Source organism: Zootoca vivipara, chromosome 6 (assembly GCF_965207765.1).
Source record: "Zootoca vivipara chromosome 6, rZooViv2.hap1.1, whole genome shotgun sequence".
NCBI classification, from domain to species: domain Eukaryota; kingdom Metazoa; phylum Chordata; class Lepidosauria; order Squamata; family Lacertidae; genus Zootoca; species Zootoca vivipara.
Genome location: NC_142589.1, coordinates 15,848,736 through 15,863,604, shown reverse-complemented (window position 1 = coordinate 15,863,604; position 14,869 = coordinate 15,848,736). Strand labels below are relative to the sequence as shown.

The 14,869-nt window shown below is 47.8% G+C and overlaps 1 protein-coding gene across 3 annotated transcripts in view; it reads left to right on the top strand.

The window, feature by feature from the left end:
* Positions 1-14,869, top strand: part of ACAP3 (ArfGAP with coiled-coil, ankyrin repeat and PH domains 3) — a 138,712-nt gene that overhangs the window by 40,905 nt on the left and 82,938 nt on the right. For 2 of the 3 annotated variants that reach the window (XM_088671620.1, XM_035117469.3), the window contains exon 2: positions 14,297-14,354. In XM_088671620.1, the coding sequence (XP_088527746.1) occupies positions 14,297-14,354 (58 nt within the window). Of the gene's footprint in view, positions 1-7,716; positions 7,861-14,296; positions 14,355-14,869 lie in introns of those variants that run through there. The other variant, XM_088671619.1, reaches the window with a different exon arrangement.

Below are 14,869 nucleotides of genomic sequence, written 5' to 3'. Positions count from 1 at the left end.
GTTGAACCCAGACCCTGCTTGTGGGCTTCCCATTGTGGCACCCAGTTGGCCGCTGTGGCGACAGGATGCTGGATTAGATGGGCCAGCGGCCTGGCTCTTCTTAATGTGTACAGATTGCAAAACCCAGCTTTCTGTAGCTCAAGGCAATGCCTGGGTGTAGAATTTATCTTTGTGTGTGTTTTAAAGGGCAGATTAAATGCGCTGTGTCGCCTTCCTTTCTCTCCTTCGGTGATGCTTGTTGGTTGGGAAGGGTGGAGAGGAAGCCAAGATTAACCCCGCGATTCCTAGCCGCTCCCTGTCAAGGGCAATCACATCCGACACTGCTCTAACTCATTACCGGCTGGCTGGCGGAGTGCCATAATAGCGGGGATCATAAGCAATTTGCCCGGAGTTGATGTGTCTGTTGCGTGTGATCCCATTGCAGGGAAGGGAGGTGGAAGAGTGCATCTTGATGAACTGGGGAGACAGTCGCGGTTGCCCTGTCCCCCATTCCACAACCAACATCTAATGATTGAGCAGGAGCTGAGAAGGAGCAGTGAAGGAGTGTGTTGGAACAGGACATAGGAGTAAGGAGGGCCCACCAGAGGCAGAAAGGCTTATCTCCTCAGCACCAACCTCTTCTCTTCCTGGCCTTCTGCTGGGTAGAGAGCATCTGCTTTGCATGGGGAAGGTGCCATGTTCAATCCCTGGCACCTTCAATTAGGGCTGGCAAAATGCAGATCCACACCATCCAGTGCACATGATTTCACCAAAGGAATCCTGGGAACTGTAGTTCCCCCTCACAGCTATAGTGCCCAGGACCCCGAATAAACTACATTTCCCAGGATTCTTTAGGGGAGGTCATGTGCACTGGGTGTGCTTTAAATGTATGGTGTGGACCTGCCCTTAAATAGTAAAGTAAAGGTAACGTGCTTTGACGTGCTTTCGAACTGCTAGGTTGGCAGGAGCTGGGACCAAGCAACGGGAGCTCACCCCATCACAGGGATTCGAACCACCGACCTTCTGATCAGCAAGCCCTAGGCTCAGTGGTTTAACCCACAGCGCCACCTGGGTCCTTAAATAGTCCCTGCCTAAAGACCTGGAGAGCCACTGCCTGCCGCCATAGACAATCCTAAGCTAGATGGACTTTGAAGAAGGCAGCTTCCTATGTTCCTATGTCTTAAGGAAAGGACCATAGCTCAGTGGTTGAGCATCTGCTTTGCGCACAGAAGGGTGCAGGTTCGATCCCCCACATCTCCAGGTAGGGCTGGGAGAAACCCAGGCCTGAAAGTTGAGAGAACTGCTGCCTGTCAGTTCAGGCAGCACTGAGCTAGATGGAACAGTGGTTTACTGGGTACCAGTCTCGTTCTTATGGGTCACAGAATTGTAGAGTTGGAATGACCCCGAGGGTCATCTAGTCCAACCCCCTGCAATGCAGGAATCTTTTGCCCAACGTGGGTGGGGCTCGAAACCACAACCCTGGATTAAGAGTCTCATGCTCTACTGACCGAGCTAACCACATTGTTCTAAGCTTTGCAACAACAACAACGACAACAACAACAACAACAACGTGGATTTGTTGCACTTCAGTGACAGAGCGCTTAGTCGTCCTGCATTGTTCTAAGTTTTGCAACAACAACAACAACAACAACAATGTGGATTTGTTGCACTTCAGTGACAGAGCGCTTAGTCATCCTGCAAACCTGCAGTTCCAGAGTGTGCATTTGAATCCCTCCCACAAAATACTGGCAGTCTGGGAGCACGCTCAGTTCAGCAAGCCTGAAGTCTGTTCAAGTTTTCCTTCATAAACAGAACATGTTGCTTTACAGCAGTGGAGGCTGGGACGCAATAGGGCAGTTAGGGCAGAAGTTAGGGAGACCAACAGTTTAACTACCGTACGTGCTGGGTGGAGAAGTAATTTCTTTTGCCTATCAACATTGCCCTCAACATTCAGCTTCTTTGGGTGCCCACAAGTTCTAGAGTTACGAGAGAGGGAGAAAAAGTTTATCTAATTTCTCCATGCCATGGATAATGTGACAGATGTCTCTCATATGACTAAAAATTTCCCAGTGCTGCAGCATGTCTTCGTAGAGTCGCTCCATCCCCTCAATCATTTGGCTGCAACACTGAGACTAAGGAGCAGGAAGCTGGCAGGCAGTGCCAACATCTGGACTGGCTGCATGTACAGAGGTTGGCTGAAGACAGATTGAGCTTGGTGGGGGCAAAACCCCACTTGCCCTGATAGCCCCCACTGATGTTATCTCATTTTGCCATCCAAAAAAAAAAGTTAAAAGAGAAAAGGAAACGAGATCATGAAGGAGACTACCTGGAATGAAAAAATTCTACTCGAAAAGCTGGGTGACACAGTGGCAATACAAACTTTAAAAATGCTGCGAATGCAGATTTCAATGTTAGTTATGCAAGAAATGGAGCAGAAATTAAAATATATGAGACAGAAACATTTTGCAAATAAACCAGGCAGATTGTTAACATGGAAAATGAAAAGAAAGGAAAACTAAAATCATAAGCAAAATAAATACGGGTGGCAGAACAACATATAATGAAAAAGCGACGAGACTGGAATTTTGTAGGTATTGTTCTAAATCGTATCAAGGCAAGGAGGAGGATGCTGGAGAAGTGGAAAGCTATCTAAAAGAGAGGAATTGAACAAAAGAACAAGTGGAAATGCTAAACGTTCCAATATTGATAATGGAAGCAGACCAGACGATGAAAACAAGCGAAGATTGATAAAGTTCTGGGACTGGATGGCTTAACTGCTCTGTATTAAAAAGTGTTCAGAGGCTGGTTGATACAACCTCTGCATATGATTTTGAACAACGTAATAAATTGGGAATTCTGCACATGCTCAAAAGCATCCGGCATTGTGTGCCGGATTTTGTTTTTGCAAACAAAGGTAGAACAAACGTCTCAAACTCCCTCTGCTTTCCTCCCATGCAGTGCTTTTTCCACCGACACCCACACAACCCTGTTTGTCTGCCTCTCTCTAGTTCTTTTTAAAAAAAATATATTTATTGAAAATTTTTCTAAAACAACCAGGCATAAAAATACACTCTCATACAGCAGAGAATAAAGAAAATAGAAAAAAAGAAAACAATACAACAACAAGAACAATACAACTACAAAATACACAAAATACCATAATACAACAAAATACAAATAGAAAAAAAATTCTAACTTATTAAACTTATCTCCAATCTAATGACTTCCTTGTTCCCTCTCCTTCTGCGATTCTTTACATAACTTCTATAGTAAAGTCTAAATCTTATAAAAATTCTACTTATTACTTAATATTCTCTTATTTTTCTATCTTTTGCATCTTATCCTGTTATATTCTATCTAAATCTTTCTTCTCAATGAAATAAAATCCTTATTTCTAACTATACTTATCTCTTACCATTATATTATCTACAACCTCTATTTTTTCTCCTTCACTGCCTCTCTCTAGTTCTTACCCTGACACCACACTTCCTCTTTGCAAACCATATCGGTGTCAGGAGAGCTTCAGAATTTGGCTTACACGATCCAAACTAGTGAAATGCCAAATTGGGTGGTGGTGGGGGAAGCAACGCTCTTCTTTCCGAAGACAATGTAATAAAGTGGGCAGGGCTTTGCAGATGCTCTCTCAGCCGATTGAGCTGACAGCGGCACCTCCCACACAATCGGTGCCTGTAATTAATTTTGTGGCATTGTTTTTTTAACAGAACATGCAAATCTCTCTTGCGTTAAAAGAAGGGTGTTTGTGTGTGTGTTGTCTTGTTCAAATGTCTTTCCCTCTCTGTTTGTGGGCACCTCCAGATTTTCAAAAACCAGCCGAGATGAAACGGTGTGGAAACATTGTCTCTGGATGAGCTGGGAGAGAGATGCCCTCGACGTCTCACATGATTTCCAGGCTTGGGAGGACAAAAATAGCAAAAAAGAAGGCATCTGCCCAAGAGAAACACTTTCATTATTCTATTTCATGTGCAGGGCCCTGCCAGCGAGATGGGCGAGAAAGAAGGCAGCTCGCATTTCCACAGGGCATCTGCTGTTTTGCCTCTTATTTTTGGAAGCAGTTTCAAAAGGGACGGCTCCGCTGTGGTCAGGGCTTGCGGCTCCCTGTTACTGGTGGGCAACAGGCAAACCTTTAGAGCATGAGTTACCTTTTTTGGTTGTTCTTCTGAAAGAAGGCAAAACAACAACAACAACAACAACAACCAGCCATGCAGTATCTGCCTTCCAGTTCCACAAAAGTTTTCTTCTGAGAAAGAGGCTCTTATATTTCTGCCTCATTCTCCAGGTCCTTGAGAATGCCTATAGAATTTTGGTGGGGCCACACCTGCACAACACATTTAAATCACTGTTATGGCACTTTATCAATCATGGCTTCCTTCGAAGAATCCTGGGAACCGTAGTTTGCTAAAGGATGCTCGGAGCAGTTAGGAGTGTCCCCCCCCCAGTTCCCCTCACAGAGCCATAGTTCCCAGAGCTCCCTGGAAAAAGGGGTTGAGTTTGAAACCACTCTGGTCCTTCCCTTAAGACATAGGAAGCTGCCTTATACAGAGTCAGACCATTAGCTCAAGATAAGTTTGCACTGATGGGCAGCGGCTCTCAGGGGTTTGGAGGCAGGGACTCTTTAAGGGCAGACCCACACTGTACATTTGAAGCACATCCAATGCACATTTAAAGCATGTGACCTCCCCCCCAAGAATCCTGGGAACTGTAGTTCGTTAGTGGTGCTGGGAACTATAGCTCTGTGGGGGGAAATACAGTCCACAGGAATTTCTGGTTGCAGGGGGAGCGGAGCTATGTACTGTACTTTAAATGTTGCAAACTCGGGATTGGGGTGGGGCAATGAGATGCCATATCCTGAAGGTGCGCATGGCTGACTGGCATGCACCCTGAATGGAAGCACTTCTGATAGGAGGCAAGGTTACGCCGCCATATTTTGTTGCAGTTCCCACTTGAGAGCGGCAGTGAGTGCCCTTGGATGGATTGTGGGTCTTGGCATTTGCCCAGTGGTGCCTACTTCCAGCACCCACACTTAGGAACTTGTTGGCTACAATAGTTAAGGAGGGAACCTCCCAGTTCTGAGGCAGTCTACCCCTGAGGTGTTGAGATGCTGCAGACATAGCCCAGATGAAGGCCCTCACCTTTATGCTTTGATAGTGAGCTTCCCAGATCTGTCTGTCTGGGCATGGAATGTCAGGAGCTAGATGGGTCTTGGTGTGAATTCAGTCAACCACTCAGCACAGAGAATATGAAGAGAAGTAGAAGATAAGTGGGATGCAGGTGGCGCTGTGGGTTAAACCACAGAGCCTAGGGCTTGCCGATCAGAAGGTCGGCGGTTCGAATCCCCGCAATGGGGTGAGCTCCCGTTGCTCGGTCCCAGCTCCTGCCAGCCTAGCAGTTCAAAAGCACGTCAAAGTGCAAGTAGATAAATAGGTACCGCTACAGCGGGAAGGTAAACGGCGTTTCCGTGTGCTGCTCTGGTTCACCAGAAGCAGCTTTGTCATGCTGGCCACATGACCTGGAAGCTGTACACCGGCTCCCTCAGCCAATAAAGCGAGATGAGCGCCACAACCTCAGAGTTGGTCACGACTGGACCTAATGGTCAGGGTTCCTTTAGAAGATAAGTACTGTGGTGTAGAAGGTGCTAAAATAAATGCCCAGCAGATGAAATCACTTGTTTCCTCTCTTTCTCACTGGATGTTAGTGAATTATTCCACTTGCGTTATGGGAATGAAACAGAGGAGGCCGTCTGCATTCACCTAGACCGCAAGGCTCGTCCCTGTTCTGCTTTTGGCTTTTCCAAATCGGCTATTGTTGAACAAAACCAGATCTCTCCTGTCTTCCGTATGTAATCCAGAGCGTTGATTAATAACTCAGAGCGTTTCCTCCACTTTTGATGTTTGGGGCTTTATGTGTCAGGAAGTCAATTTGTTTTGGTGCGGAGGGTCGGGGCACCGGGGGGGGGGGGCTTGGGAATGCAGTTGCGTCCTCAAGCAGACAGGGAGCAAGCGCCCCCACCTGTTGGACTGTGGATTTAGGCTTTGCACTGTCGGAGGGAGGCAGAATGCCTCATGTTGAAACTACAGGCCCTTCTGCTCAAGGATGTTAGTAGAGTCGCTTAAATAATGCAGAGTCCAGAGAGAAAATAAATCCTGTTAACACTTTTGCTGAGGAAATGGGGGGGGGGAGAGAAACAGTCTGTGAACCAAGGAGAAATAAACAGAGAAGTTTTGCCTTCCTTACCGTACTTCACGACCAGTACATGGCAGGAAGATGTTCTACTAAAACATGCAGAGGAAAACTTCCTTAGAACTACACAGCCATTCAGAGCATGTGCCCGCCAGACGTTGTTGAACTCCAATCTCCATCAGCCCCAGCCAGCATGGCCAATGGCCTGGGATGATGGGAGTTGTAGTCCAACAAAGTCTGGAGGGCAGCGTAGGTTCCCAGTCTCTGGTTTAAATGCAAGGCGGTCAACACGGTGCTCTTCAGATGTGGTCGGGCAACTTCCATAACCTGTGGCCATTGTCTGTTGCTTGGGACTGAACCGAGTTGGCTCTCAGCAACATCTGGAAGACATGATGTTGTTTGCCCAGGATTTAAAGGATCGTTTCAACCATTTAATCCAAATCACTTATTGCCAGCGTGATAAACATGTGAGCAATTGCTTCCACCACAAACACACACAGAGAGAAATGAGTTTTTGAAGGAGGAGCACAGGACATCTGCCAAAAAAATCCAAATCCGTCAAGATAGGATTCCCCCCCCCCCATTTGTACCAAAAACTGAACATTGCAAAAATAAAAAATAAAAAATTAATATGTCACTGAGCAGCAGATGAGTTCAAACAAAGGGTGCTTTTGTTGCCTGCCAGCCAGCCAGCCTTGAACATAGGAAACCGCCTTGCACTGAGTCAGAAAATTTGTCCATCTGGGCCAGTATTGTCTGCACTTACTGGTAGCAGCTTTCCAGGGTTTCAGACAGAGGTATATCACCACCCTACCTGGAGATGCTAGAGATCGAACCTTCTGCTTGCAAAGGAGATGCTCTAACCACTAAGCTGTGGCCCTTCCCTGAAAACATGGGAACACAGGAAGTTGATTTATACAGAGCCATTGGTCTATCTAGCTCAGTATTTTCTACACGGACTGGCAGCAGCTATCCAGGGTTCAGACAGGGGACATTCCCAGCCGTATCTAGAGATGCTGAGAATTCAACTTGGGACCTTCTGCATGCAAAGCAGGTGCTCTACCGCTGAGCTAAAAAACAAAAAAAGCTCATAAAATGCTCAACAAATAGATCGCCTGGAGAGGCCCAGAGGGCACTTTTATCTTCCTTCTAAGGAAACCAAACTCCAGGTATGTGGAGGAACCCCTGAAACTTCTAACCACTCAAAGAACGGGGTGTGTATGGCAGTATCTTCACAATCACGACTGTGCTTTGGATTAAACTCTCTCAGGGGTTACGTAACCAGAAAACCTTTGAAGACAAGGTTGCAAGAGAAAAGGTGCTCAAAGCACGCAAGGGAGAGATCGGATGTCATGTTTACACTCACGTGGCTCCGCCTTACAGTAGGTGCTGGTGTGCTGGTGATGAAGCACATACTATTCAGGTGCTGATTCACCTCCACGAGCGTGTCCAGGATGTCTTCTCCTGTCCCGAGGCAGATAGTTTTGTCTGCTGGAGCAGAGATCCGGGAGAGAGGAGAGGTCACGGCTCTGAAAGACCAGACTCTTCCTGCTTTCTCCAGCTTCTTGGATGGTGGGGAAACAGGGGTATCTTTTGGGGCTTGGCCCATCTTGATTACAAACAAGAACCAACGGTGGAAGCATCTTAGCCATATCTGATGGGGAATGCGTTCTTCTGTACAAGGTACAACAATAGCTCCTTTGCTTGTTTCACAAGGACGCCCATTCATTTGAAACGACTAAAATTATATGTGTGTTTTGTGTGTGTGTGTGTGTGTGTGTTGATGGAATCACTCCCTGTAATATTGAACTCTGGTGCTGAGTGCCAATGGTTTTGCAGGCAAAACTGAATCCCCTAGAAACAAGGGCTGGCATATTTAGGGGAATCCCAAGGTTTACAGAAGTACAGAAAACAATTTTGGGAAATAAAAACCTAAGGGAGCAACTCCCGCCTCCCCTAAGCAGCCCAGTAAGGACTGAACATGCTCGGTAACTACAAAGTGTTGTGTGTGTGTGTAATGGAAAACCAGGGGGTGGGTGGGAATGGAATGCAGAATCCTGGAAGAGGCACCCTGAACAGGAGATTCAGCAGTGCAACATTTTGTTGCAGATCCCACTTCTCTCTGACTTTTCTGATTAGCTGCTCAGGGTTCAAGCTTGAATGTTACAACTTGCTGAAGGGCAGGTTGAACAAGTTGTGTTCTTGAATATCAGTTACATGTTGGGAGAGTGCTGTCGCTCTGAGGTCCTTATTGCAATCTTCCCCTTAGGAATTTGGTTGACCTCCGTGAGAACAGGATGCTAGGCTAGAAGGGCCGCTGCTGGCCTGATCCTGCAGGGCTCTTCATACATTCCTAGAAGCTGGCAGAAGTCTCTGTTGATTTTAGCGCGTTATCCCTGCTGACGTTCTGGCTGCGACTCTGAATCTTGGCCTGTTTCCCAAGGGGTGCTGTGGGTGGGTGTTTGCTAGTAACTCAGTGCCAGGGAGGTGTATGGGGCAGATAAAGGAAGTGGGGTGTATGTGTTTTGGGCTCCCTTCAGCTTGAGCAGAGGGCAAAAAGGCCTCAGCAGAAAAGGCTCCTTCTCTTGCCCTCTCCGACCTTGCAGCGCTGGGATTCAGCAGGTTGTATGTCTTTGAATACAGTAGCTGTGTTCCTGGAAACCACAGGAGGGGAGAGTGCTGTTGCTTTGAGGACCTGTATTTGGGCTTCACATACTGTATAGGCATTTGGTTTGCCAATATGAGACCAGGAAGATGGACTAAAGGGGCTTTTGATTCAGTAGGCCCTTCTTACATGTCTCTGAACTTGCTCCCATCACCCCCAGCCAACATGGCCGATAGTCAGGAACATTAGGAGTTGGAGACACAACAACAACAGGAGAGCCACAATATATTATTGATGCTGCTGCTGTTTACCTATCCATGTTCTATGCCTGGTATACAAGCACCTCTGGACTGGAATTCTAGCCACAGAGCCTAGGGCTTGCCGATCAGAAGGTCAGTGGTTTGAATCCACGCAATGGGGTGAGCTCCTGTTGCTCGGTCCCAGCTCCTGCCAGCCTAGCAGTTCGAAAGCACGTCAAAGTGCAAGTAGATAAATAGGGAAGGTAAATGGCGTTTCCGTGTGCTGCTCTGGTTCGCCAGAAGCGGCTTTGTCAGGCTGGCCACATGACCTGGAAGCTGTACGCCGGCTCTCTTGGCCAATAACGCGAGATGAGCGCCGCAACCACAGAGTCGGTCATGACTGGACCTAATGGTCAGGGGTCCCTTTACCTTTTACTTGGTTAGAGAGTGGTGCTGATAATACCAAGGTCACAGGTTCAGTCCCCATATGGGACAGCTGCATATTCTTGTATTTCAGGGGGTTGGGCTAAATCAGGCATCCCCAAACTTCGGCCCTCCAGATGTTTTGGACTACAGTTCCCATCTTCCCCGACCACTGGTCCTGTTAGCTAGGGATCATGGGAGTTGTAGTCCAAAACATCTGGAGGGCTGCAGTTTGGGGATGCCTGGACTAAATGATTCTCAGGATACTTTCCAACTCTACAATTCTATGATTTTATGATTCTATGAATCAGCTACTGCTCCAGAAGGTAGGCCCGGCGAGAGCGATGAACCCAGGTTAAAGTTGCCTGGGGGAAAAACACAAATCTTTGAGGAAAGTCTTGCTGTGTGGAACTGGGATGCTGGAACCGAGCAGGGGGTGGGGCATGTTTGGTGCTGGGATACTTCAAAACCTTGGCCTAGACATTTTTCAGGCCCCTTTTGTTCTTCCCAGCACAGACCGCAAGGCTAAGAACTTTCCCCACTGAGAACTGGGCAAGTGCTCGGCTGCCCACACTTCCAGGTGCCAGTTTAAGGGAACGCTTGGCCAGCTCCACCACAGGAATGAGCTCTTGGAAAAACATTCGTTTGGGGTTTGTCTGTTTGGCTCACCCGCATTTCCAGGGATGAGTGGATTTTGGGCCACAGGTTTTGGCCTGGGAATGCTGCCCTCTTGAATGCTTACTGGTGTGGTGTGGTGTGGTGTGGTGTGGTGTGGTGTGGTGTGTGTGTGTGTGTGTGTGTGGTTGTGCTCTCTCTCTCTGTGTGTGTGTATTTGTGTGTGTAAATGGCATATAACCTGTGGACCTTTGCTCAGAAATATTACAGGATGCCAATCCCTGGCTTCAAATAATAATAATAATAATAATAATAATAATAATAATAATAATAATAATTCATACCTTCAGAATGCAGAAAAAAACAGCTGTCCAAAGCCCTCTGAGGAGGTCCTTGGCTCGGACACGTGGCCGAAAGCAGGTGTGCAGTTAGTTGGAATTAAACACTGGACTTATGGGGGACAGACTTGTGGGGGCGCCTTCCCACCCCAATCTTTCGAGGGAAGCATGTGTTTTGCTTGGCTCCTTTCAAAACGCAGCGAGGCAACCATTGTGGATGCTTCTGCCCAAGGCTGCCGTGCCTCTGCTAGGATGGTTTCCCCCTCAGAATGTCTTTGGATACCTATTGCTGAGAATCGCATGTGAGGAAAGTAGCTCAGCTCCTGTTTGCCAGCTTCTGAGAGGCGTCTGGTTGGCATCTGTGAGAACAGGAGGCTAGGCCAGACGGGTCGCTGGCCTCATCCAGATGGGGTTTTCTTAGGTTGCCTCTTGAAAATATCCTCCACCACTGATGAGAAAACATCTCTCTGAGCTTCTTGTCCCTTCAAATGGGTTGCACAGCACATAGTTAAGTTCTGGAACTTACTGCCACAAGAGGTAGCGACAGCCATTAACCTGGATGATCTTAAAGGAGGATTTGACAAATTTATGGAGGACTAGCTAGCCCTGCACGCGTTGCTGTGCGTTAGTCTGTGAAATGGAGGGTAATATCCCCCCTTCAGATCGCCCTGAGCCTCAGAGTCCCCCTGAGTCGAGGCGAGATACTGTGGAGAGGGCAGGTTTCATCCCTGTGTCTCCCACCCTGTTCTGACCCATTACGTATCCCTGCTCCCTATTCGCCCCCCCCCCAGGCAGGCCCCTACCTCCACTTGGCAATGTTGGTTATTTGGTGGGGGCCTAGGGGTCTGATAATGGCCGCCTTCGTGGTTTCAGTTGCTTGGTTGATGATGTCATTTGGTTTGTGGGTGTGGCTTAGATTTCACAGGAAGGGAGGGGTGGAGGAGGGTATTACGCCACTTGAGGGCGCTGTTTGACTTGGTGGAAAACCAGGTCTATACTTCCCCAGGTGTGTGATTTGAGGGATTTTTGTCCCCAACAACGCTTGGGGAGTGGCCTGGATCATTGTGTCAAAATTTCAGGACGATCGGTCAAGCGGTTACGGAGAAAAGTGGAAAACGCAGTTTCACGATTTTTACATTTTTATATAGATAGATAAGCTTCTCAGTGGCTACTAGCCACGATACTGTTATTTTACCTCAGGAGGTGCTGCAAACCATGGGAGGGGAGACTTGCTGTGGCACCCAGGTCTTATTTGTGGGCTTCCCATTAGGGCTTCTTGTTGGCCACTGTGGAAACAGGATGTTGGACCAGATAGGCCACAGTCTTGTGGGGCTCTTGTGTTGTTATGGGGTCAAGTGGGGCAGGGGAAGCACTTGAGCAAGACACCCCCAGGAAACCCCTAAGCCACCAGGAAGTGGTCCGAGGCAGTAAATCTGTCGCTGGTGTGTACCACTTCTGACAGCAGGTGAGGGCTGCCATGATGACTCAATTCTTCCATACAATACAATACAGTACAATACAAGCATCCATTCTCCACACATAGAAAGCTAGCCATTCAGGGAGAATGCTGTTCTAGAGCTATTCACCTGGCATGCTCTTTTTCTGCATGGAGGGATTCTCTCTCTGTGCAAGAACATAAAATCACGGAAGCCCACTGTTCTTTGCAGTCTGAACTGGTACAGTCCTGACACAGGCTTACCCCCATCAGCAAAGACTCCCTCGCTCACCCACCCACCCCCAAACTCCTTTCATGCTGCAGTTACCAAAGCCTGGAACGTTGCCCGTAAAAGAACTGCTATCCAGTTCTCCCAAAGGAACACCCTGGAGGCTTCTGGCTTCCCGTATTTCCAGAGCTGCGAGGAGATTTGACCTGGAAATTCCTTTCTTCACATTACTGACTGGAACGCCAACGTTTCCCACTGCTTAATTTTAAGCCTCTTTGACCCCCAGTTAAGAATATCAACATTGCTTCGCTTGTACGGGGCCAATGGCCCACCTTGTCCAACATTCCTTCCCTCACTTGGTGCCCTCCAAATTTGTTTTGGACTACAACTCCCATTCGCCCCAGCCAACATGGCCAGTGGCCAGCAAGGATAGAAGTCAGAGTCCAACAACATCTGAAGCGTGTTTTGGGGAGGGTTGTTCTGACGCTATCAAGCGTGTGGATTGGAGTTTTGCAGCAACTTTAGCATATTGTGCAGCAGGTGTGGGGAATCTCAGGATGTTACTGAACTAGAACTCCCACCATCCCTGGCCATTGGCCATGCTCGCTGGGGCTGATGGGAATTGTAGTGTGCCGCAGCGATGTGTCGGTTCTCTGGTTGGTTGCGAAGCCCTGTGGGCTAGATGATGTGGGGTTCGATCCTCATTGAGGTTGATGCTTGGAACAGCTTGATCATTCACCATCCTTCTCCAGCTGCATGATTAAGTTTCTGCCATAGGTGTCCATTTTGATTTATTTTAACGCTCATCCCCTGTTGTTGGTTTTAATGTTTTGTAACTGGTGTTTTGTTCTTAGCTGTTTTTAATTACATATTGAGCACATACATTTGAGACGTGTATGGAAGGCAATTAATTAAATAATGTTCACACAAAAAAATCACCTGATAATTTTGGCTCTCAGAACCTTATCAGGAAGCTTTGCCTTCTCATTACACCTGAGGTTTGTCATCGAGGTTTGTTTCTTCTCCCTGTCATGAGCTCCATGCGCCATTCAGGAACTGGCAGGATTTGGCAGCCCTAGATGCTAGAGGAGGAGGAGGAGGCTGTATTTTGGAATCCTGACTTCTGGGCCTTGCGTTTGCTGCTGAGCCTGCATTGCTTTTTTTAAAATTAATGTTTAATTGTCATAAAATGGTTCTAAAACGTTTAAATGGTCTGTTGACTGCAAATAGAGAGATGGTGGTGACGAAGCTATTAGCCGAATATAGATCTCGGCCTTGCTTGCTAGTTAAGGGTTGTTCCCCTGTGTCTTGGGAGAGGAGTTTTCACGCACCCTCAACAAGCCACGACAACTAGCTGTCCATAAGCCATTAGGAAGAACTCCCTGATGGTGCGAGCTGTTCATGTCAGGAAAAGACTGGTTGTGTTAGAGATGTAAGCAGAGGCTGGATGTCCACCAGTATCCATGGCTTTCCTGAACTGGTAGAGGGAGTTGATTTTTGATGTCCTTCCCAACGCTCTGATTCTGTAAGGTATTCATTAGTTGGAGAAATGAGTCATTGTTTGGCCCTGTCTCCATGTGCCCCTGCTTTCAGCCTTCCTGGCTTTGGGCCTGATAGTCATATACTTGTCAACTGTTCTGATTTGACTGGGACATCCTGGAATTATAGAAGCCATCCCGGCTTCTGATTGGATCTTGAGATGTCTCCCGTGCCTCTCTTTGCCCACCCGCCTGCCTGCTTTCCCCTGATGCTTGCCCACCCCAAAGTGGAAACACAACCAATGCCACTTCCAGCTCTTCCTCCTCCCCTATAGAGATACGGAAGAATGTAGACCGAAGCGCTGCTCGCATTTCCGGCCTCCAGTAAAAAAATTGGATATCCACTCTCTCAGTGCAAAAGTGTGCCTTGGAGAACGTGTGTGTGTGTGTGTGTGTGTGTGTGTTCACCATCGAGTGCCTAAGAGCTGGAGTGGCGCAATTTTGCACCATAGGCATTTGGAGTCTTCAAATTGTTTACCAGAAGTTTAGGTTGCACTGTCACTCTACACCTTTCCCTATATTTATGTCTGTCCCCCTTCACGCCCCTCAGCCACCAATCAGTGCGCTGACGAAACTTAGTGGGGTGCAGCCCTGAAAGACGCACATCCTGATTTTCCTCTGCAGCATGTTGGAGGGTTTGCAATGAATCTCACGCAGTCTCAAGCAAGAGCTTATGTCTCTGTCTCCCTTCTTGCAGGGCGACCATAGATGAGGTGGAAACGGATGTTGTGGAAATAGAAGCCAAGCTTGACAAGGTAAGTTGGTGGAGCTCACACAAATGTGCACAGAGGCAGACAAATCCCCTGGCAAGGTGGTTAACAAATATGGGACCCTCGAGATGCTTCTGGACTCCAGCTCCCATCCTGCCTGACCATGCTGGGAGTTGGGAGTCCATGAAGGGCCTGTGAAGAGGGATTGACTGTTAAACCACTGTGAATTGTAGCTCTGGGAGGGGAATAAGGGTCTCCTAACAAATCTCAGCACCCTTAACAAACTACAGATTCTCCCAGGATTCTTCGTGGGGAAGCCGTGACTGTTTGAAATGGCATCATAGCGCTTTATGTGACTGTGGCCTGTATCTCAGTCGTTTTGAAGCTGTTACCTGTTTTTTATGGGGTTCCCCCCCCCGAGTCTGAGCAAACTGCGGGAGGCAGTGGAAGACAGGAGTGCCTGGCGTGCTCTGGTCCATGGGGTCACGAAGAGTCGGACACGACTAAACGACTCAACATCAAAGCTGCATCCTTGGATGGCCTCATTTTTGCTTCTTTAG